This window comes from Theropithecus gelada, chromosome 4, assembly GCF_003255815.1.
Source record: "Theropithecus gelada isolate Dixy chromosome 4, Tgel_1.0, whole genome shotgun sequence".
Taxonomy (NCBI): domain Eukaryota; kingdom Metazoa; phylum Chordata; class Mammalia; order Primates; family Cercopithecidae; genus Theropithecus; species Theropithecus gelada.
Window position 1 is genome coordinate 105,712,270 of NC_037671.1, and position 22,129 is coordinate 105,734,398.

At 39.0% G+C, this 22,129-nt stretch overlaps 1 protein-coding gene across 1 annotated transcript in view; it reads left to right on the forward strand.

The window, feature by feature from the left end:
• The window catches only part of CRYBG1 (crystallin beta-gamma domain containing 1), a 58,180-nt gene that overhangs the window by 6,747 nt on the left and 29,304 nt on the right, over window positions 1-22,129 (forward strand). The window contains exons 2-7 of the mRNA XM_025383864.1: window positions 849-3,189; window positions 6,790-6,837; window positions 6,925-7,043; window positions 8,944-9,109; window positions 11,786-11,925; window positions 20,735-20,861. Coding sequence (XP_025239649.1) covers window positions 849-3,189; window positions 6,790-6,837; window positions 6,925-7,043; window positions 8,944-9,109; window positions 11,786-11,925; window positions 20,735-20,861 — 2,941 coding nt within the window. The remainder of the gene's footprint in view (window positions 1-848; window positions 3,190-6,789; window positions 6,838-6,924; window positions 7,044-8,943; window positions 9,110-11,785; window positions 11,926-20,734; window positions 20,862-22,129) is intronic.

Below are 22,129 nucleotides of genomic sequence, written 5' to 3' on the forward strand. Positions count from 1 at the left end.
TGCTATAGTGAACACACTTATAATCAGAGAAAATCTTATGGGGGAAGGATGAGAGGAATAAAATATCCAAAGAGGTCAATAGTAGATGAATTTTTAAAATCTATCCTTTTGAGATAATACTTAAAAAGTTATGCTAAAATAAAAATACATAATTGATGTTGGAGTATGGGAATGCATTAAATATTTAAATTTCTTCTAATGTTCTTCAGGCCTTAAGATGTCTTCCAACCCTAGTGCCAAGCACTGTGCATACATGCTAGGTGCTCAATAAATTAGTTCATCCCTCATCCCTAGAGTTTCTTGGCTATATAATCTTCCGATCCCTCATATGCAAGCAAAACACCCATTAAAAATAGTTGATAGTGTACTTAGGACTATTTAAAAATAGTTTCATTAAAAAACAAATGTGGCAGAGAATGGTGGCTCATGCCTGTAATCCCAGCACTTGGGGAGGTCAAGATGGGAGGGTTGCTTGAAGCCAGGAGTTTGAGACACCAGTCTGGGTGACATAGACCCCATTCTACAAAAAATAAAAATAAAGAAATTAGTTGGGTGTGTGGTATGTGCCTGTAGTCCCAGCTACCTGAGAGGCTGTACCAGGAGGATTGCCTGAGCCCAGGAGTTTCAGGCTGCAGCAATCGATGATCACACTGCTGTACTCCAGCCTTCGCGACAGAGCAAGACCTTGTCTTAAAAACACATGTGTGCGCGCACATACACACACAACACACTCCAAATGTTATATATCAGGGAGACGTTGGCTTTTCATAGTTTTATAATTAGTTGGCTTGTGTGTTCACTTTTTAAAACTAGGTCAATAACTTTGTCTTCCTGCTTTTTCCTCACAGCCCTGCCAAGCCCAAACATGTGGAACTAAATCTTAAAACCCCTAAGAATCTTGACAGTTTGGGAAATGAGCACAATCCATTTAGCCAGCCAGTTCACAAAGGCAACACTGCCACCAAAATCTCCTTATTTGAAAACAAACGGGCAAACAGTAGCCCAAGACACACTGACATTCGAGGCACAAGGAACACTCCTGCCTCTAGTAAAACGTTTGTTGGGAGGGCGAAGCTGAATTTAGCCAAAAAAGCCAAAGAAATGGAGCAACCTGAAAAGAAAGTAATGCCAAACAGTCCCCAGAGTGGTGTGCTGGTGAAGGAAACTGCTGTAGAAACCAAAGTTACTCTCTCGGAAGAAGAGATTCTACCAGCAACCGGAGGAATGAATGGAGACCCTTCTGAGAATCAAGCTCTTGGTCCTCAACCTAACCAAGATGATAAAGCAGATGTGCAAATAGATGCTGGCTGCCCTTCAGAACCAGTGGCTTCTGCTCTGATTCCTGTCAAAGATCATAAGCTCTTAGAGAAGGACTCAGAGGCTGCAGACAGCAAAAGACTTGTACTTGAAAATGTAACCAATGCAGCACAAGACATCCCCATCACTGTGGATACCAAAGATTTACCCCCAGCAGCCATGCCAAAGCCACAGCATACATCTTCTGACTCACAGGCCCCTACTGAGTCATCTCCTGAGCCTTCTGTTTCACTCTCTGCACCCACTCCTGGGGATGTTGCCAAAGACACATGTGTTCAATCGCCCATAAGCAGTTTTCCGTGCACTGATCTGAGAGTGTCAGAAAATCACAAAGGACATGTTTTGCCTGTGTCTCATCAGAACAATGAGAAAATGCCACTTTCAGAACTTGGAGGAGAGACAAACCCTCCTTTGTCCACAGAGCATAGTCCAGAAGCTGTGGGAAGTGAGTGTCCATCCAGAGTCCTCGTCCAGGTCAGGTCCTTCGTGCTCCCCGTGGAGAGCACCCAGGATGTGAGCTCCCAGGTCATCCCAGAGAGCTCTGAAGTTAGAGAAGTGCAGTTGCCAACTTGTCACAGTAATGAACCTGAAGTGGTTTCCGTTGCAAGTTGTGCTCCCCTACAAGAGGAAGTACTGGGCAATAAGAGCATGTCACCCGAACACTCTCATTGCACAGCAGAGCTCGCGGCAAAATCTGGCCCACAAGTTGTGCCACCAGCATCAGAGAAAACTTTCCCTATTCAGGCTCAAAGTCAGGGCAACAGGACACCCCTGATGACTAAATCTAGTCCCACCAACTCTCCCAGCAGTGGAAATCACTTAGACACTCCTCAAAAGCCAGATCAGACTGTTAGACACGGCTGGAATAGCCCTGCCAGTCTTTTGAACATTTCTGCTGGTAGTGATGACAGTGTATTTGATTCTTCTTCTGATATGGAAAAATTCACTGAAATTATAAAACAGATGGATAGTGCAGTTTGTATGCCCATGAAAAGAAAGAAGGCCAGGATGCCAAATTCTCCTGCTCCTCACTTTGCCATGCCTCCTATTCATGAAGACCATTTAGAAAAGGTGTTTGATCCCAATGTGTTTACCTTTGGTTTGGGGAAGAAGAAGGAAAGTCAGCCAGAAATGTCCCCGGCTTTACATTTGATGCAGAGCCTTGACACAAAATCCCAACTGAGACCCAAACGTGCATCTGCTGAACAGAGTGTCCTCTTCAAGTCCCTGCACACCAACACTAATGGGAACAGTGAGCCTCTGGTGATGCCGGAAATCAATGACAAAGAGAACAGGGACATCACAAGTGGTAGCATTAAGAGATCGAGACTAGAAAAAAGTGCACTTTTCTCAAGCTTGTTATCTTCCTTACCACAAGACAAAATCTTTTCTCCTTCTGTGACATCAGTCAACACTATGACCACGGCTTTCAGTACTTCTCAGAACGGTTCCCTATCTCAGTCTTCAGTGTCACAGCCCACGACTGAGGGTGCCCCGCCCTGTGGTTTGAACAAAGAACAGCCAAATCTACCCGACAACTCCTTAAAGGTCTTCAGTTTCAACTCGTCAAGTACATCACACTCCAGTTTGAAAAGTCCAAGCCACATGGAAAAATACCCACAAAAAGAGAAAACCAAAGAAGATAAAGAAGATCTGGATTCACGAAGCAACCTACACTTGCTGGAAACTAAATTTTCTGAATTTTCAAAACTGAAGAACGATGATATGGAAAAGGCTAATCATACTGAAAATGTTCTTAAATCAAACTTGCCAAACTGCGGAAACAGTGACACCGACTTCATGGGTCTTTTCAAATCAAGCCGGTATGACCCAGGCATTTCTTTTTCTGGAATGTCATTATCAGACACAATGGTAAGTAGCAATGTATTATTATTTATTTGGGGTATTTATAAAGCAAGGGAAGAGAGGGATGATGAGCAACTCCTGTTATTCTTTTAGAAATGGTTAAACTCATGCGCTATAGTTTTTATTCATTCATCACATATTTGAAAACCTGCAATGTATAAGAGACTGTTAGAGGGCAAGAAAAAAATGTACTAAGAATCTTCACTGAAGGCCTCTGTAGTCTTGCAGGGAGATAAAGCTACAAATGTTTTAAGGCGCATGATCTTTTTTTTTTTTTTTTTTTTTTTTTTGAGACAGAGTCTTGCTCTGTCGCCCAGGCTGGAGTGCAGTGACGCGATCTCAGCTCACTGCAACCTCCGCCTCCTGGGTTCAAGTGATTCTTCTGCCTCTGCTTCCCTAGTAGCAGGGAATACAGGTGCGTGCCACCATGCCTGGATAATTTTTGTATTTTTAGTAAAAACTAAAAATACAAATACGGGGGTTTTACCATATTGGCCGAGCTGGTCTCGAACTCCTGACCTCGTGATCCATCTGCCTCGGCCTCCCAAAGTGTTGGGATTACCTGGTGTGAGCCATCTTGACTGGCTGGCATGTGATCTTTTAAGGCACATGTGAATTTATATGTTGTATTGTGAAAGCTATAGGTAAACTTGTGGAGTTCAGAGACAGACAAGATGCTTTTTCTTACCTATTCTATGTAAAAGTGCTCAGTGCTATACTTAGAATTCTGAAGATCTGTGAAGCAGCTTCCTCTATTTGGGAAGTCCCCAGCCAGGGAAACTTTTTCTTAATCCTTATCTCTATGAGATTCACTCTTTGTTCCCATAAGTAGCAATAGGTGTTTATCCTATGCAATTGAGAAAGTATTTTCTCTTTATTGGGAATTAGTTTTCATTAGGGAAATATTTTTTTCCCCTGCAAAGCTGTGGGGAGTAAAGAATTTTGGTTTTCATTGGATCTTAAATATTAGAGAGAAGACAGCAAAACATGATTTTGGGGAATAATTTTGATTTCTGCATCTTCTTTTATCTCTCTTCAGAAGATGTTTACTTTACTCAGTTTTTGATGTGAATTTGTGCCTTTTTGTTACCAAGCTTATTTAAGGTAAGGGAGGACTATGAGAAAGGAAGGTGGGATATGAGTTTAGTGATCAACTCTGCCAGGCTAGAAGCCTGAGTGGGGCTTGTATTCTGGTGGTCCGTCCTGTGAACCCGGCTGTCTGGCAAGTGTGGACCGCAATCCAGCCCAGTTTATCCAGGCAGAAAATACCTTGCACTTTTCCTGGTCTGTACAGGGTACTGCAGCATAGTTCAATGTATTATATTGGCTTTTGCTACAGTCCTGTCAGAGAATGTGATGTTGCAAGCTCTTTCAAAATATATGGTTGGGTTTCCAGCAGAGGTGCAGATCCCTTTTTCATGTGATTTCATAAACTTTCGTAAAGTTTGGGTTTCAGATGTTTGGTGTTAGGACCCTTTACATTTAAAAATGATTAAGAATCCCAATGAGCTTTTGTTTGTATGGGTTCTGCCTATCAGAATTGATTATATTAGAAATAATTGCTGAGAAAATTGGAAAACACCAGAACATACAAGTGCACACTGCAGCAGTGCTCAGAGCAACGATGCCATCACACATCATGGAGCCTTGTACTCCACTGCACATTTGAGAAAGATGAAAAAGGCAGATGACCTCTTCTTATTATGAAAATAGTTTTGATCTCATGGACTACCTGAAAGGATCTTGGAGACCCCCCACTGGCCTCTGAACCACACTTTGAGAACCACTCCTATAAACAAATAAGACTGAATCAGCCTATGGTACCCAGAAATCATAAAATTCTTAACTGTTTCTCTCAAGCACAAAATTTCCACTGGTCCACTTCCCATTCATTACTGCTTTGTTCTTTTTAATTGTTCTTAGATCACTTTCCTTATTTAACTACAGTCTGACAAAGTTGATAACAGAATATATAGTTTCCTTATAAAAATCAAGTCAAATGACATAAAAAGGAAAAATAAAATCTTTATACTTTTTCTAGGCCTTTTTATGATTAAAAAATAATGGCCTTTCTTTAGGTCCTGGGCTTTTATTGATTGTATAACTATTCAATCATGAAGGTTTTACCTGAATTTTGTTTTAAATTTTAGGCTTTTTCTTCAGTTTATCTACTTCTAATGTATATATATGCATAAATAGGTATATACCATTTGGCTTCTGATAATGCTCTAGGGGGGCCCTTATGGACTTTTTTTTTTTTAAGAGACAGAATCTTGCTCTGTCACCCAAGCTAGAGTGCAGTGGCATGTTCTTGGCTCCCTGCAACCTCTCCGCCTTCCAGGTTCAAGCGATTTTCATGTCTCAGCCTCTCAAGTAGCTGAGATTATAAGTGAGCACCACCACGTCTGGTTAATTTTTGTGTTTTTAGTAGAGACAGGGTTCTGCCATGTTGGCCATGCTGATCTCGAACTCCTGACCTCAGGTGATCTGCCCACCTCGGCCTCCCAAAGTGCTGGGATTACAGGCATGAGCCACCGCACCCCAGCCTTTTGTGGTCTTCTGGCCATATCTACACTCTGGTGTGATGCAAGAGCAGTCAGAGCAAAGGCAGTTCCTAAAATAGGCATCCTAGTCAGCATTGAAAGTAGTTCATATTTTGTAATATTTTTACATGTATAATTACTATTTTATTATCTTATGAATTTCTGGTTTTACTGGTCTTGTCAGATGGTCTTGAAAATGATTAGTTTTGGAGCCATATTAAAATGCATTTTGTCTATCAAAAAAGCAAGATTAGGCCGGGCTTGGTGGCTCACACCTATAATCCCAGTACTTTGGGAGGCCGAGGCAGGCGGATCACGAGGTCAAGAGATCGAAACCATCCTAGCCAACATGGTGAAACCCCATCTCTACTAAAAGAAAAATACAAAAATTAGCTGGGCTGGTGGCATGCACCTGTAGTCCCAGCTACTCAGGAGGCTGAGGCAGGAGAAACGCTTGAACCCAGACGGAGGTTGCAGTGAGCCGAGATGACGCCATTGCACTCCATCTCAAAAGAAAAAAAAAGGGGGATTAAATATACTATGTGATGTGCAATGTACATTATGAAATATACCATATATACCGTAAACACTTCTGTTTAGACTAGTGGTTGTTATATGGTTATAGATTTACTATGAGAAAACAATATTTGTATGGATTCAGATAGGGTATGTATATGAACACAAAAGTGATTAATATATTATAATTTCTCTTTATTTGATATAATACTGATATTATTTGAATTAGAATTTCTTAGCTGAGTTCTTATTCTGTGAACTGACAAGAAACATACGTGCCCTGAATTTTCTAGCATTGGTGGAAATAGCCTAGACATTTAAATTAGGAGAAATTGCAATGGCAAATTCAGGTAGAGGTGAAAAAACCTTAATTTAAAAGTATGAACTCAAAGAGTTTTAATACAACTTTAGCATCGATTAGAGTGGACGTTTCAAAATCAATACAGTGTGGGATAAGTGTGATCCACCTAGAGGATCATGAGTGGAAAAAGAGGATTGTTATGTGAAGTTGTAATTATTTGTTGTGTTTTTGTTCATCTGATTACAGACACTTAGAGGAAGTGTCCAAAATAAACTCAATCCCCGACCTGGAAAGGTAAGATTATTTTCTGTTTCTAGCCTTGATTCTATTTTGGTCTGATAGAGCATGACAAATTGTGCTACCACTTTCATTTTCATGCAGGTAGTGATATATAGTGAACCTGATGTCTCCGAGAAGTGCATCGAAGTTTTCAGTGACATTCAGGATTGCAGTTCTTGGAGCCTCTCTCCAGTGATACTCATAAAAGTTGTTAGAGGATGGTAAGAATGGCACTTTAAGTTCCTGATGTTGAATGTTTGTGTTTTACATGCTTAATTACCTTTTTAGTCCTCACTACTAGTTTAAAATTATGGCTTTAGCAGTGGAAAGCACAGGAAATACTACTCGTGGTAAGATAAGGGATTCATATCTTAACAATGTCATTTTAAATCATGTTTCTGATTATAGCAGTGATACATGTTTATGGGAGAAAAATCAGAACAGTACAGTGCAACAAGCTTCTTTTTCCCGTGTTTCCCCATAATATTGCTTTGAACTAATCATAAATCAGGGCCCATAACACACTTTTGGTTGATGACCTTTTTGATAAGAATTGCACTAGTCGTGTTGATAGACCAGATAGGACTTTTAAAAAATCTATAAGGAAACTTGAGAACACGTAGGAAAAGGCAAAGTAAAGAAACAATAAGGAAAAAAAAATCTATAAGGAAAAACCAAAACAATCTATAAAGGCATTTTTCTAATTTTTTAATGATAGTTCAGTGCAGCACTAACTTAAAATTTAATTTGCTTTCCAATATTTCCACAAAAGATTCTTTTGGTTAAGTAAAGAAACTAGTGAAAAAAATAAATATTTTGACAGTTTCTGAAATCATTTTATCAACTTCATTGCCTCTTGGAGACACACAGGAAGCTGAGTAGAGAAAGGCAGCTTAAAAAAAGAAATAGCTGATCTGGCATAATACTTATCTTTTGGTGCCTATTTGTAAACTTGTTTGAAATAAAGAGGGTAGACCTCTGGATGTTTATGGATTTAAAAATTCATAAGATTTTCTTTTGGTCTCCATTGGATTAAATATGCAGCAGCTTTCCTGTTAGATTTCTAGGTATTTTAATATTTTTTCCTGTATCTCCAACATAGTCATGAGAAAAACAAGTTTTGCTTTTATTCTTAAATTTGAAGACAAATGCTATTTTAATTGCTGGAGAATTGGCCACTAATATACAATATATAATAGTGGCAATTTTTTACACAAATTTTGTTTTTATAGAACAGTGCTTTTTCCTTTCTTTTGCAACTTTTGTCGGCTTCTTTTTCTCGAAAGCGTAAGCATTTACACTGCCATACGTTGACATGAGGTTTTTCTTTAGTGTTTGGCTGTTGTTCGGAAGAATATTGTTAAAATGCTTTCCATTACCATATCTATAGTCTTTTGTACCAACATATTCATTGATATGACTGTAATATGTAAGTTAAAATCTCTCTAAGAGAAATGTTTTCTACACATATGAAGAGACAAAAGGCCAGACATGATGGCTCATGCCTGTAATTCCAGCACATTGGGAGGCCGAGGTGGGCAAGATCACTTGAGACCAGGAGTTCAAGATCAGCAGGCCAACATGGGGAAACCTCGTCTCTACTAAAAATACAAAAATGAGCCGGGCTTGGTGGCACATTCCTGTAATCCCAGCTACTCGGGCGGCTGAGGCAGGAGAATTGCTTGAACCTGGGAGGTGGAGGTTGCAGTAAGCCGAGATCGCACCACTGCACTCTAGCCTGGGCAACAGAGCAAGACTCTGTATCAAAAAAAAAAAGAAACAGAAAAAAACAAAAAAACACTACAGTAAACATCCATTTATCTGACATATTATCATTTATAAGTCTCCACCACCTGGCAATTACTTGGAACATTAGTAGCTCTATAGCATTCATATAGATAACTCCAGAGTTCTCTAAGATCCTGATATAGTTCATGAGTTATCAGAGACTTAATTATACCCAGTAAAATATTAGTGTTAGGGAGAGTTTAAGCTATTTTAATTGCTAGATAATTAGCCACTAATATACTATATATATAATGGCAATTAGCCAGGATATTTGAGTAATCAAAGCCTCTCGCACCAAGACTGGCTAATGGTTTTGCTGTGTTTTATTGTTAGTTGGATTTTGTATGAGCAACCAAATTTTGAAGGGCACTCCATTCCCTTAGAAGAAGGAGAATTGGAACTCTCTGGTCTCTGGGGTGTAGAAGACATTTTGGAAAGTCACGAGGAAGCGGAGTCTGATAAGCCGGTGGTGATTGGTTCCATCAGACATGTGGTCCAGGTAGGTTGCGGTAAATCTGGATTTTATTTATTCAACAAATATTTATGGATTCGTACTTAAAGAGAAATGTTCATTTCACGAAATAAGTGATTGGGAAACATATTTGGTGCCTTATGGATGTATTTTCTGTATTTTAAGTTTATTTGTACACTTTAAAGAATTTAAAAAGAAACGTAATTGGTTAGATAATTTTTCACAATAAACCCTTAAGGTAAATCTTTTATGCCTGTCCTTCTATTCCCATCTTCCAAATATATTTTACCTGATAACTTGGTTTAAATGAGTTCTGCATCTATGAACAGATTTTTCATTTACTTAGTGTTTTTGTTTGCTGTATGAGTTGTGATTACTTTGAGTGGTTTATAGGAATTCTATTTTGGAAAAATAAATAATCCAAAAATAATTTGGTTGATCAACTCTAGGATTTCATGTGGATTTAACAACATATTACTTGCTCTATTTGAGGCCACTTTATGGATGAGGTAACATTTCTTGGTTTCTTGTTATTTGATGAGAAAAGTGTTGTCAGAGTCTTTCTTTGTGGCTCTTGGGATTTGATGATTCTTTACCTTAAAAATGCAATTAATGGTGTCTTCTAAGTAGAAAATTAAAATCCCAAGTTTTAATGGAGACGAGTGTCAAGATGCAATACAGAGAAAAGGAACATTCTGATGTGAGAATGAGTAAAGATGAGTAACAGTTTTGGCAGAGGAAAGTGTCGCCTACTTCCTGGGTCAACATTTCTGAGTAACTTAGGTGGTAATTGGTATGCTAAATGATTTATCTTTTATTTGCTTTAAGTATATAATATGAGAAGACTAAGTAAGACTTCAGAAACCCTATTTCAAAATGTCCTCATTAATGGAATATTTTGCCTAGAGTTTTTATTTACTGCTCAAATAATATTGGTAATAAAGCAATGTTTAAAAATATCATCTGATTCCCATCATGAAGTGCCCTCTCCCCCTTTATTTTTTGAATTTTCTACCCTTTGCTTTTTCCGCAGTTGTAATCATAATACAGGAACAATGCTGTTCCACCTGTCTATCCTAACACTGTGGTTCTCAATCCTTTTTTTCTCTTTATACCACTTTCCTGAAAATCACACTCCCCTTGGTAACATCTTTGGGATTGGAACTGGGGAAGGTATGAATCTGGTGGGGTGAGGATTTGGGTGCATTCAGGAAGATGGGGAAGGAAAACGAGATCTCTTGTTTTGTCTGACAGTAGCAGACTTACTGTAGCAAAAGCTTTTCATGTTACCATAGGTTTAGGGTTTAGCTGAATATCATATTCCATTGAAACAATGCATTATTTATTATTTAGTACATAAATGAGGTACCATTATTTATTTGTTATTTCTTCTTTCAGTGAATCTTAAGGTTGTTTCTAGTTTTTTACTATTATAAGTAATGCCATGAGAATGTTTTTGTGCATTTAATAATTTATAATTTTCTTTTTATTTTTTTTGAGATGGAGTCTTGCTCTGTCACCCAGGCTGGAGTGCAGTGGTGCAATCTCGGCTCACTGCAACTTCTGCCTCCTGGGGGTTCAAGTGATTCTCCTGCCTCAGCCTCCAGAGTAGCTGTGATTACAGGCACATGCCACAATGCCCAGCTAATTTTTGTGTTTTTAGTAGAGATGGGGTTTCGCCATGTTGGCCAGGCTGCTCTTGAACTCCTGACCTCAGGTGATCTGCCCGCCTCGGCCTCCCAAGGCTGGGATTACAGGTGTGAGCCACTGCGCCCAGCCAGTAATTTATAATTTTCTAATTTGTTTCCTTGAGGTACATTTTTCTGAATGGTGCCATGTTAAAGGGTATGGTTATAGCTCCTGATATGTCATGGATTATATTTTCTTTACAGATCATGTGCATGGTTTCTTGAAACATAAACATAAGTCAGAGCATATATTTTAGAGGTTACCTTTTTAGTTCATTAGAATTGTTCCTTTTGATAACATTTGAAAAGCCTCATCTGAGCTTATTCAGGTGTTAAAATTTCTTCTGTTGCTCAGTTCACCCAACTCAGCTGCATAGATGAGGTTCAATAAATATTCCATTAATGCTTAGGCACTCGACCAGACGAGGCCTTTTGAAGACTGTTGGGACCACAGATATGCGGGGCATGGAACAATGACCAAAGTACAGAGATTTGTAAATCACTATGAATGTGTGCTTTTGCTTTTATGACTTAGATCAAACCAGTATCATAAAGGCTTACTCAGTCAAGGAGAGTTACCACAAATCAACAGAGGGCTTATGGACACAAAACAGTGGCTGAGGAAGACTCCAAGAGCAGCCATTCTACAAACTAAAGTCTCTGTGCTTGGATAATTATATCAGAGCAAAGGAACCAAAACCCCAGACCAAGGAGGGTCAAGTGAGGATGAGAAAAATAAATATATTCCAAAACTCAAATAAAATACATTTCTGATGATCTTTGCTTGAATGCAACACTGAGTTATATAACTAAAGCAAGTGTGTCTGCCCCAAAATAGGTGGATTATTAATTCATGGATGGAAACAGGAAAGGGCTAAAATGGCAGGTGCTCTGTGAAATGTATTTGTATATTTAAAGCTCATTTTGATTAGTTGTAAGAAGAAGAAGAATGAGCTTACTAGAGAGTTAAATGCATGGTGCAATTCTTACTGTCTATGCATCTATATTTTTTCAGGATTACAGAGTTAGTCACATTGACTTATTTACTGAACCGGAAGGGTTAGGAATCCTAAGTTCCTACTTTGATGATACTGAAGAAATGCAGGGATTTGGTGTAATGCAGAAGACTTGTTCCATGAAAGTACATTGGGGCACGTAAGTATTTTTATTCAAACACAATTTTAATGAAGTTTTTTTGTGAGTGTAGTACTAGAAAAAGGACTTAAGATACTCTGACTCTGATTTGTCATCCTGTTAAGTAATTATTAACTGTAAGGTATATTTTTATAAGGCACATAAAATTCTGGTTCTTTTGCACCTATGTTATGATTCATCTCTCTTAAAAACAATATAGATTTATTATAGGAAATGTTGGGGGGGGGAATTGAATTTTTAATGTAAGGCTTTCCTTGTCACAGAGGAATCTGATTTATTCAAAGCTGAGTAGCAGATTATATTTTCATGATGATTCAGAGGAGGTAATTCAAAGCACATGCCTCTGATATTTCTGCGGGGGGGATGGAAGCCAACACACATGGTACTTCCTTGAATATTTTCACACAATGCTGGTTCAAAGCCCCTAGGAGGTTGGTTTCACAAATCACAGGAAACAGCAAGAATATTTTGAAGGAAATGGGAATACCTCAGATAGGGGAGAAATGAGGATAGAAAGTACAGGCTGCAATACTAAAGAATGTGGTCTTCAAGGTGAAGCACAAAGCCCCACGGCATGTGAAAGGCATTCACTGAGATGCAGGAAAAAACACTAAAGCTTCTTTCTATTTGATTAAAGTCTCCACCTCTTAAGATTTTATTTTTGTATATGTTTTCTAATATGCATAATGTATTAGTTCAGTGGTAATGTATATAATTTATAAGTATTCATATATTCAGAGATTGCTGAAATGTTTTTACTAATGGTTTATACAGTCAAAAAAGTTTACAGTCTGTCCCTAAAGTGGTATGGAGTATCTCTGCAGTGAACAATAAGGCACTCCTTAATCATGCTTTTTGCATTCTATTTATTACTAAAAGTCTCGGTTTGCCATTGTTCATATCTTAGAAAAATGATTGATTGTGCAAAATGTAGGAATAGGATAAGTTACAGATCACAGAATCTGATTTTTGATCCTCAGAAATCAGAAACTAAAAACTTCTAGGCAACTTAACAGGAAGTGTGGCTATTGAGAATTGGCAGCAGCTATCCTTGAGTAGTTGGAAAGTGGTCATAGAGAAGAGATATTAGACTTGCTCTCTGTTATTCCGTAGCAGGTTCCAGGAAAAACCAGTAGAAATTAGAGAGATGGATTTTGACTTGACCCAGGGAAGAACTTTCTGATGGTTAATACAGTTAAAATGGAAGTGGCTGCCTTGTTAGGTGGAGAGTTTCTCATCGCAAGGAGTATTCAAGTAGAGGATGGACAAGAATTTATCCAGGGCTTTGTAGGGGAAGGAAAGTATGAGTTAGATACCTCCTTTATGACAGTTTGTTCATTTATTTACTTTTAACATTTTGAAATACAGCACACCTAGAAAAAAGTTCACAGAAGGTAAATGTACACTTAAACAAATAAAGTGAGCGCCCAAGTAGACACCACTTGAGCCAAGAACTGGAACATTACCAGCACCCCAGAAGCCCGAGGGTGTTCTTTCCCTATGGCAGCCCCTCTCAGAGAACAACCCCCCTCTCCCAGAAGAGTAAAAAAATAGCAAGGGAAGACTACAGTGATGGTTCGTCAATATACAAAGGTGTAGTTATTAGGGCAGAATTTGGTGTGTAGAGAATAATGTTAATTTAAATATCTCCTCTTGATGTATAAAGTTATTTTCCAAGGGTAGTATACATTTTACTGCTTTTTAAATTATTTTTAATTGACACATAATAATTGCACGTATTTATGGCGTACAATGTGATGTTTTGATACACGTGTACATTGCGTAATGATCAAATCAGGGAAATTAGCAAATCCATCACCTCAAACATGTGTTATTTCTTTGTGGTGAGATCATTCAGAATCCTCTCTTCTAGCTATTTTGAAATAATCAAATATGTTATTGTTAATCATAGTTACCCTACTGTGCAATAGAACACCAGAACTTATTCTATTGTATATTTTTACCACATTTTCTTTATTTTTTCATCTGTTGATGGACACTCAGGCTGATTCTGTGTCTTGGCTATTATGAATAGTGCTGCAATAAACATGCACATGCACATATCCTTTGACATACTCGATTTCATTTTCTTTGGATATATACTCAGTAGTGAGATTGCAAGATCACACAGTAGTTCTAGTTTTAATTTTTTGAGGAGCCTCCATACTGTTTTCCATAATGGCTGTGCTAATTTATATTCCCACCAATAGCACGGAAGAGTTCCCTTTGCTCCATATCCTCACCAACACTTGTTATATTGTGTCTTTTTGATAATAGCCTTTCTAACTGGAGTGAGGTGGTATCTCATTGTGGTTTTGATTTGCATTTCCCTGATCTTAAGTGATGTTGAACATTTTTTCATATACCTCTTGGCCATTTGTGTATCTTCTTTAGAGAAATGTACTGCTTTTGGCATACATTTTGAGTTATATCGGTTGGTACCCTGTAGTCCTTAAAAGGCTCTGAAATTTTTAAAGGTGGTGAATTTAGAAGTAGAAATTAGGAAAGGCTTTTATTTCCTCTGCATACCCTGTCAAAATATGACAAGAAATTGGGACTTTAACAAATATAAACTCAAAAGAGTATCTATGAGATGTATTAAATATATTCAGTAAATCTGTTAATCAAGCATCTACCAAGTGCCAGGTGCTTTTCTAGTCACTGGGAATACAGCAGTAAAGACATAAAATGATGTTCCCACTTTCCTGGAGCTGTCAATCTAGTAGGAATAAACAACACAAATACATATATAATGTGTCAGATGGCAAAGGCTACAAGAAACATAAATTACAGAGAGGGGCAGGTATGTTGCTATTTTAGATAAGGTGGCTAGTAAAGGACTCTGGTGACATTTTAAGCAGGGACTGGCAGGAAGTGAGGGAGTCTGCCCTGGAGCTAGCTGAGGGAAGAGGGGCAGGGAGCCAGTCCCAGAAAGGAAGCACACCATTTGCAAAAGCCCTTCTGGGCATGCTTGGGCAATAGCTAAGAGGCCAAGGTGACTGAAGCTGAGTGAACTAGGAGGTTAGGGATAGGAGAGGACTCAGGTCACATCTGGCCTTTCAGGCCTCGGGGAGGAGGATTTAGATTTTCTCTAAGTGGCATGGAAAATCATTGGAGAATTTTGATCTAACTTGTGTTATTAACAGAAGGATCAACCTGACTGTTCATATAGAAAATAATCTATAAAGAGGCAAAGGTGGAAGCCAAGAAACCATGTAGGATGCACTCGCAATCATACAGCCAAGAATGGATGGTGGCTTAGACGTGCGATGATGGTGGTGGGAAATGGTCAGACCTTGGATGCATTTTGAAGGTAGAACTAACAGCATTTCTGACAGATTGTGTGTGGTGTATGAGGGGCTGAGACATGCCCAGGGTTTGGAACCCCAACACTTATTGAGACGAAGAAGACTTGGAGGAGCAAGATAGGAGAGAGTGAGATTCAGGAGCTCAGTTTCGGACAGGTTAAGGCTGAGATGCCAACTGCAAATTCAAGTAAGTGGGCAGGAAAGTGAGTAGGTGTGTGAGGCTGGAGTTCAGGGGAGAGACTGGAGGCATAAATTTAGAAGTCATTGACATAGAGAATGCATTTAAACCAGGCACAGGACACGGTCACAAAAGGGAGTGGGTGTAGTTAAGGGAAGAGAAGGCACTTTTGTATTTAGAGACTGGGAAGAAAAGTGGAAATCTAAGCAAAAGAAAATGCCTTCATCTCTTGCTGCCTTTAATTTTTTTACATGAAATAAGTCTATACACTTTTTTTTAAAGAATTAATGTCAGGTTGAGAAACATCACTTTCCTTAGAAAAGAATGCAAAAGGCATCTGCTATCATATTTTAATCTCAGTGTCTGGAGGGTGCCATGACTCAGGCTTGGCTATGTTGAAGCACATTAAGCTACCTTAAATGATATTTCTTACCTTTCCAGTATGTTTAGTTTTGTCTCCTAGGTGATAGTTACCAGCCTGTCACAGTTTACAATTTATGACAGGTTTGTGTCATGATGGGCATCTTTTTTTCTGGCTGTTCATTTCTGTTGTCATTAGGATAGTGGAACACTGCCTCGGATATTAATTCAAAGTTTGGGCTCATTGAACTTGGTTGGTGAGCTTAAACACCAGGTCATTAGTGCTTTTATAGATCTCAAAGGAAAGTCTCAAGGGGTTGAGAAGATGTAACTGATAGTAAGCACTCAAGCTCATTTTGCTTCTGCTGATGCACCAGTTCCCCTGAACTGGGATAAGAAGTCTTTACTGTGGAGGGAACTCCTGAAGAATCCATTAGGTGATTTATTCCAGGGCCCATTCACTCTAGATTAAGCTCTTCTACTCATATACAAAATAAGGGTATTACCTGTCTTGTCAAATTCTTATTTGAGGAGATGAGTAATTTCTCACTAAATTTGCCTTTCGGATTCTGTTGAGAGTAATTTGTTTTTAAATCTTTCTTTTAAGCAGCTGGCTAATGCTAGCACCCATCCTCCTAGAGGTGAAAGCATATTGGGTTTTCTGGGGGCGGGGTGTGTGTGGGGGTGGAAGTGGGGGTTAGTATATTTATAACAAACAAAAGCAAAGAAGTTTAGAACTTCAAAGGGAGTATAAAGATGATCTGGCCCAACACCATCATTTGACTGAGGAAGACAAGCTTTGGTCACTTTCTCCAGACTAGGGTTAGCTGTTAGCAGAATGTGTGCTAGAATGCAGGTGTTCTAAAGTCAAGGGACTTCTTTTTTAATGGAAAACATTATTTGATCATTTTTACTGTGTAATATTTGACATATACAGAAGAATATATGTATATATGTGAACCATGAAGCCCAATAATAAAACAATCCCCTGTGGACCCACCACCCAACTTACAACCTAGACCATTACCAACATTGCTACAGAACCTGGTGTAGCCCACCCTGGTTACACATGTAACCACACTCCTAAGATTACTCAGATTGACGGGTACATCTGTATGTATTTTTTTCATTGCTGTGTAATATTCACTGTATATTTCATTGTGGAATATATCATATCAGAGCCCAATTTTTTATTATAAAAGTTTTCAAACATACAGAAAAGTAGGAAAAACAGTTCAGTGAACACCAGTGTACCATTCACTTTGACCCAATAACTGTTAATATTTTGCCATATTTGTGTTATTATTTTTCTGAGCACTTGAATGTACATTGGAGATATCATGATCCTTCATCCATATAGGATTCAGCCTGACTCTCTTTCTAATGATATTCTCCTGCGTAACTATCATTATTACATGTGAGAAAATTCACAAGGTATCCATGATAATATCTGTTCTATAGCCCATCACCAAATGTTCCCAATTGCTTCAGGAATGTCTTTTATAGATTTGCATTTTCAAATCAGAATCCAATCAAGGTTCATATAAATGCGTTTGATTGTTCTGTCTCTTTAAGTCTCTTTTTAAAAATCTCTAAAATGCCTCATCTTTGTTTCCCAAGCCACTAACTTTTAAAAAGATTTAGGCCAGCTGTCTTAGGGAGTGTGCCACATTCTAGGTTTGTCTGAGTGTTCCCTCATGCTATTACTTAGCTTGTTCTTCTGTTGCCCAAATTTCCTATCTACTACGGCTTAGGTCCCGAGGTATGGTTAGGTTCAGGCCAAACAGTTTTGGCATGGATACTTTTCATAGGTAGCGCCATATATTTACGTTGCATCACAGCAGGCGGCATGTGCTAACTAGCTTGCCCATTAGCAATACCCAGTTTGATTGCTTGGTTAAAGTGGTGCCTCCTCCATCTTTCCATTGTAAAGGTTCATTTTCCCCTTTGACATTCACAGCCCCCTCTCTTGTGAATAACCTCAAAGTCAGTACATTCATATTTAATTTTTCACATATCCAGTTGGTTTCTGTGAATGGCCAATATTCATGGACAGCCATATCTAGGGAACAAAACTTAAGATCCATCTGGAAGTGCTGTTTTTGGTTTAAGAACAAGTGAACAAGGTAAGACTGATTTTTCTTGTGTGACTCAAGGGGTATTTCTAAAAGAGTAATTAGACAAATATTTTTAATAAACAGATGGCCATTGTTATTACTTTAAAAATATTGATTTGTAGGTATACATTTGTTTGTTTAAAAAAATAAGCTTGACTTTATAATCATACTGTTTGTTAAGTACAACTATAAAGTTGTACTTTTTAATCTATATTGGCAAAAGCTTATGACCTAAGTGCATGGGAAAATAAAAGATTACCTTTAGAAACTGAAATAACACTGCCTGGAGATCGTTTCCCCCTCTCCTGATGGCCTCATAAATAATGTATCTTATTGGAACAGAATTTAGAAAAAGTGAATCATACTCTGTATGTGAGTTTTCAAATTCCAAAGTCCACCCAACATTAGTAAATGTCTGTTTGAATTACCCAGCAGGCCTTCAGCACTCATTTACTAAGGAAGAACTTTCAGAACAGCAGTCTTTTCAAATGCATTCATTTATATGTTCAGTTTTTTCACAAATTCCCCTCTACCTAGAATGACTTTCCTCCATAAATGTTATGCAACTAAACCACATGCTTCAACAAAAGTGAAATGTTTAGTATCAGATGAATAAATCCTCTTTGAACTCAAGCTATAGAAGGAAAGACTTAATGAAAAGGTACTTTGGTAAGGATCATTTCAAAATCTCAGATCACTTGCTCATGAGCCATACATTCAGTTTATGAAACATTAAGCTTTAAAGAAGTCAGACTTCAGAACCTGCTTGGTTTGTTAGCCTAATACCATAATGTGTTACAGAACTGCCATTATTTTGTTAGAGAAAAAAATCTGTGGGTAGTGTGCCTGTGATAACTTTGAGCTCCAGAATACATGTAGTGTATCCTTGGCTGTCATGCTTTAAACATAAGGAAGTTTAAAGTACCCTATTCTTAGCCTCTGTTTTCTTGTGCTTTAGAAGCATTAGAGTAGTATTTAAAAGATAAGCCTCTTTTTTTCCTTAAGGTAACTTTTTTTTTTGAAGCATAACATCTGTACAAAAAGGTTCATAAACCCTAAATATATAAGCTGAGTGAATTTTCACAAAGTGAATACAAGAGCAATCACCACTCAGGTCAAGAAAAAGAACATTCCCAGCGTCGCAGAAACCCCTTTCATTCGTGCGTCTTCCTAGTCATCTTCACGCCCTCTACCCGGTAACCATCATCCTGACTTATAACACTGTAGTTCTGACCTCTTACCCATATCCCACACCTGGCCTCCCAACATTCTTTCATGTGTGTGTTGTCAAATCATCAGTAGGAGCCTGGTTGTAAATCACTGTATAATTAGAGAGTCTAGAGAAGTTACCAATTTATCCAGTGGAATCTTCAACAAAACCCATCGCCAAAAATGTGCCTTGGGCCAAAATTGGGAAGAAGAAAAAAGCAAAGAGGGAGGTGTCAGACCCATTTTGTTGGTAAAAGGTTTCATTTAGAGCCACTCTCTTCTTGGCGTGGTGTTCTGGGGAACACAGCAACATGGTGGAGCACCACGGCTAGAACCTTTTAGCGAAACTAATCAAATTGGTGAGTGTAAGTGATCACTAAGAAGTCTACGTTTGTTTATGAAGTGGGTACATTAACCCCTCTCTTATAGAAAACTCACTTCTTCAGCATCCTTACCTTCTCGGAACCCTTCCCAGGAACCAAGACATTTACAAGAAGACCTTGTAAACTTCAGAGACAGGGCTAATAGGCATGGTTTTCTGGTTTCCTGATTTCTGGCACGTTAGAGGAGGGTGGGGCTGCTGGTTCCCAACTGAAGCGGAAGCCACAGCTGACAAGCTGATAGAAGGGTGTGGTATTGAAAAGCCATAACAATCAGAACCAAGAACTCAAAAAACTTTGCAGCCTGGGAACAAGCAGTCCCACAGAACTTCAGAGCCCCTGAGGACACCACTGTGCATTAAGTAATGCTCACAGTGATGATCCTGAGTAACTGTGAAAAGAGTAAACTGTGTTCAGTGCACTTCCTGTAATGAGAAAAATTGCCATCACCAAAATGATTAGGGCTGGGCATGGTGGCTCACACCTGTAATCCCAGCACTTTGGGAAGCCGAGGCTGATGGATCACCTGAGGCCAGGAGTTCGAGACCAGCCTGGCCAACATGGTGAGACCCCTCCCAGTAAAAAAAAAAAGCAAAATGCAAAACGTAGTCGGGTGCAGTGGTGTGTGCCTGTACTCTTAGCTACTTGGAAGGCTGAGACAGGAGAATCGTTTGAACCAGGAGGCAGAGGTTGCAGTGAGCCGAGAGCAAGCCACTGTACTCCAGCCTGGGCAACAGAGTAAGACTCCGTCAAAAGAAAAAAAAAAAATTGATTAGGAACCTGGATCTGGAATCGGCTTGAATCGTTCCAGCCTTTCATACTTACAGCTGTGTGGCCTTGGGCAACTTACTTATCTATCAAACGGGGACAATAGCATCTCTTCCTCATAGCATTGCAGTGAGGATTAGATGAAATTCTGAGTGGATTCCTTTTATGCTCTAGGGAGATGTTAGCTGTTACTAATGTTTGGCACCATGACAAATGATTAGATGGAACTTAGGAGCAATTAATAATATAAATTAAAATAAGGGGACAAAGCCAGCCAAGGAGAAAAGTGAAAGATCAAGAAGAGAAGCATATAATGGCTTTATTTGTCCTTGAGTCTAATGTGATTCTAACACCTAAGTCCAGCCGTTCATTGTGTGGGTCCGTATCCTCTCCTGCTCTTTTCCTCTCATCCTGGGTACCAGACAGAAGGAAAAACTGAAACAAATGATGAGTTGGCTCCCTTTCTTTCCTTCCATGGTGGCTGTTTAGGTGGCTGATTTATGAAGAACCTGGATTTCAGGGTGTTCCTTTCATCCTGGAACCTGGTGAATACCCTGACTTGTCCTTCTGGGATACAGAAGCAGCATACATTGGATCCATGCGGCCTCTGAAAATGGTAAAAATGAAATCCAAATGTTCTTGTGGTGATTCTTTGTCAGCTTGACATGGTAATTCATGGGGTGTGACTTTGAAGCAATAAAGCTGACTTTTAAGAAACAAATTTGTAGCAGATTGGACAAATTTGCTCAACAGAAATTATGGAAACAGTAACTTGCTAGATGCTGTAGATTAAAACAAACAAAAAAAGCAGGTAAGACTATGTCCTTTGTCTTTAAGGCATTCTCAGCCCCTGCAGACCTGCAGATGGGCGCACAAAGCTTCAGCCCAGTGTAGGTTTAACAAGTGAGGAAAGTGAAGAATTAAACATTGGTGGAAAAACAGGACAAGGATACATACAATTCCAAGTTGTGGGTGATGTGACAGAAAAGGGGGATAATTAGGAAAGCTTCATGCTAAATTAAATTCAGTCTTTAAAAATTAGCAGGATGATTTTTTAGATGGAGCTGTTGGTGAATGCACTGCGTGAGCCAGGGTGCAGCCTGGGAGAGAGCAGGGCACGCTGAGGACAGGCTCGGCTGCCGTGACATGAGGCTGCGCTGGGTGGTGGCTTGGGGGTCGCTGGGGCTGGACCAAATGAGTATTGTCCTCCTGAGTATCTGCTGTGGAAGGAGCCTTGTGCTTCCTCTCCCTTATCCCAGTGTCTTGCTTTGTTCTTTGTCTCTTCCGCTAGACTGTCAGCTTTGGGAGGAAACAGGCCACATCTGTCTTGTCCCCAGTGTTGAGCGCAGTGTGTGCTGCAGCATAGAAGTTGTTCCCTAAGTTGTTCCCACGGCGAGATGAGGCTCCCATTACAAACATGTTTTTGAAACTGCACTTCGCACTTGGCTTCTGAGACAGTTTGAGACAAATTAGAAACTTAGGAAGACATTTTTTTTTTAATCTTAATTTTACCCCTCCTCCCAAAGTATTTGGTTTAATTATCTGTATGTTGGCTGGTCTTAAAATGATTTGGGCTTTTGTTTCTAAAATGAAACTCACTTTCAAAGACAAAGTTTTGTTAGTTTTGTGAATGTATGAAAGAATTCATCCAGGTTTTAGGAGCAGTTTGTAATGATGATGAAAAATCTGCAAAGTCTATGGTGTTTGAACAGGATTACTTTTGAAAAGGTCATGTGCTTGGTGGTATAATCTCTGGGTTGCTGATAATATCAGCCACATTCCTTTTTTTTTTTTTTTTGCTTCTTTTTTTCATAAAAGGTAAGGAAACCAACACATTCTCTTATAATTATAGTTCATTTGGTGCCTTTGAGCATCCTTAGCGGC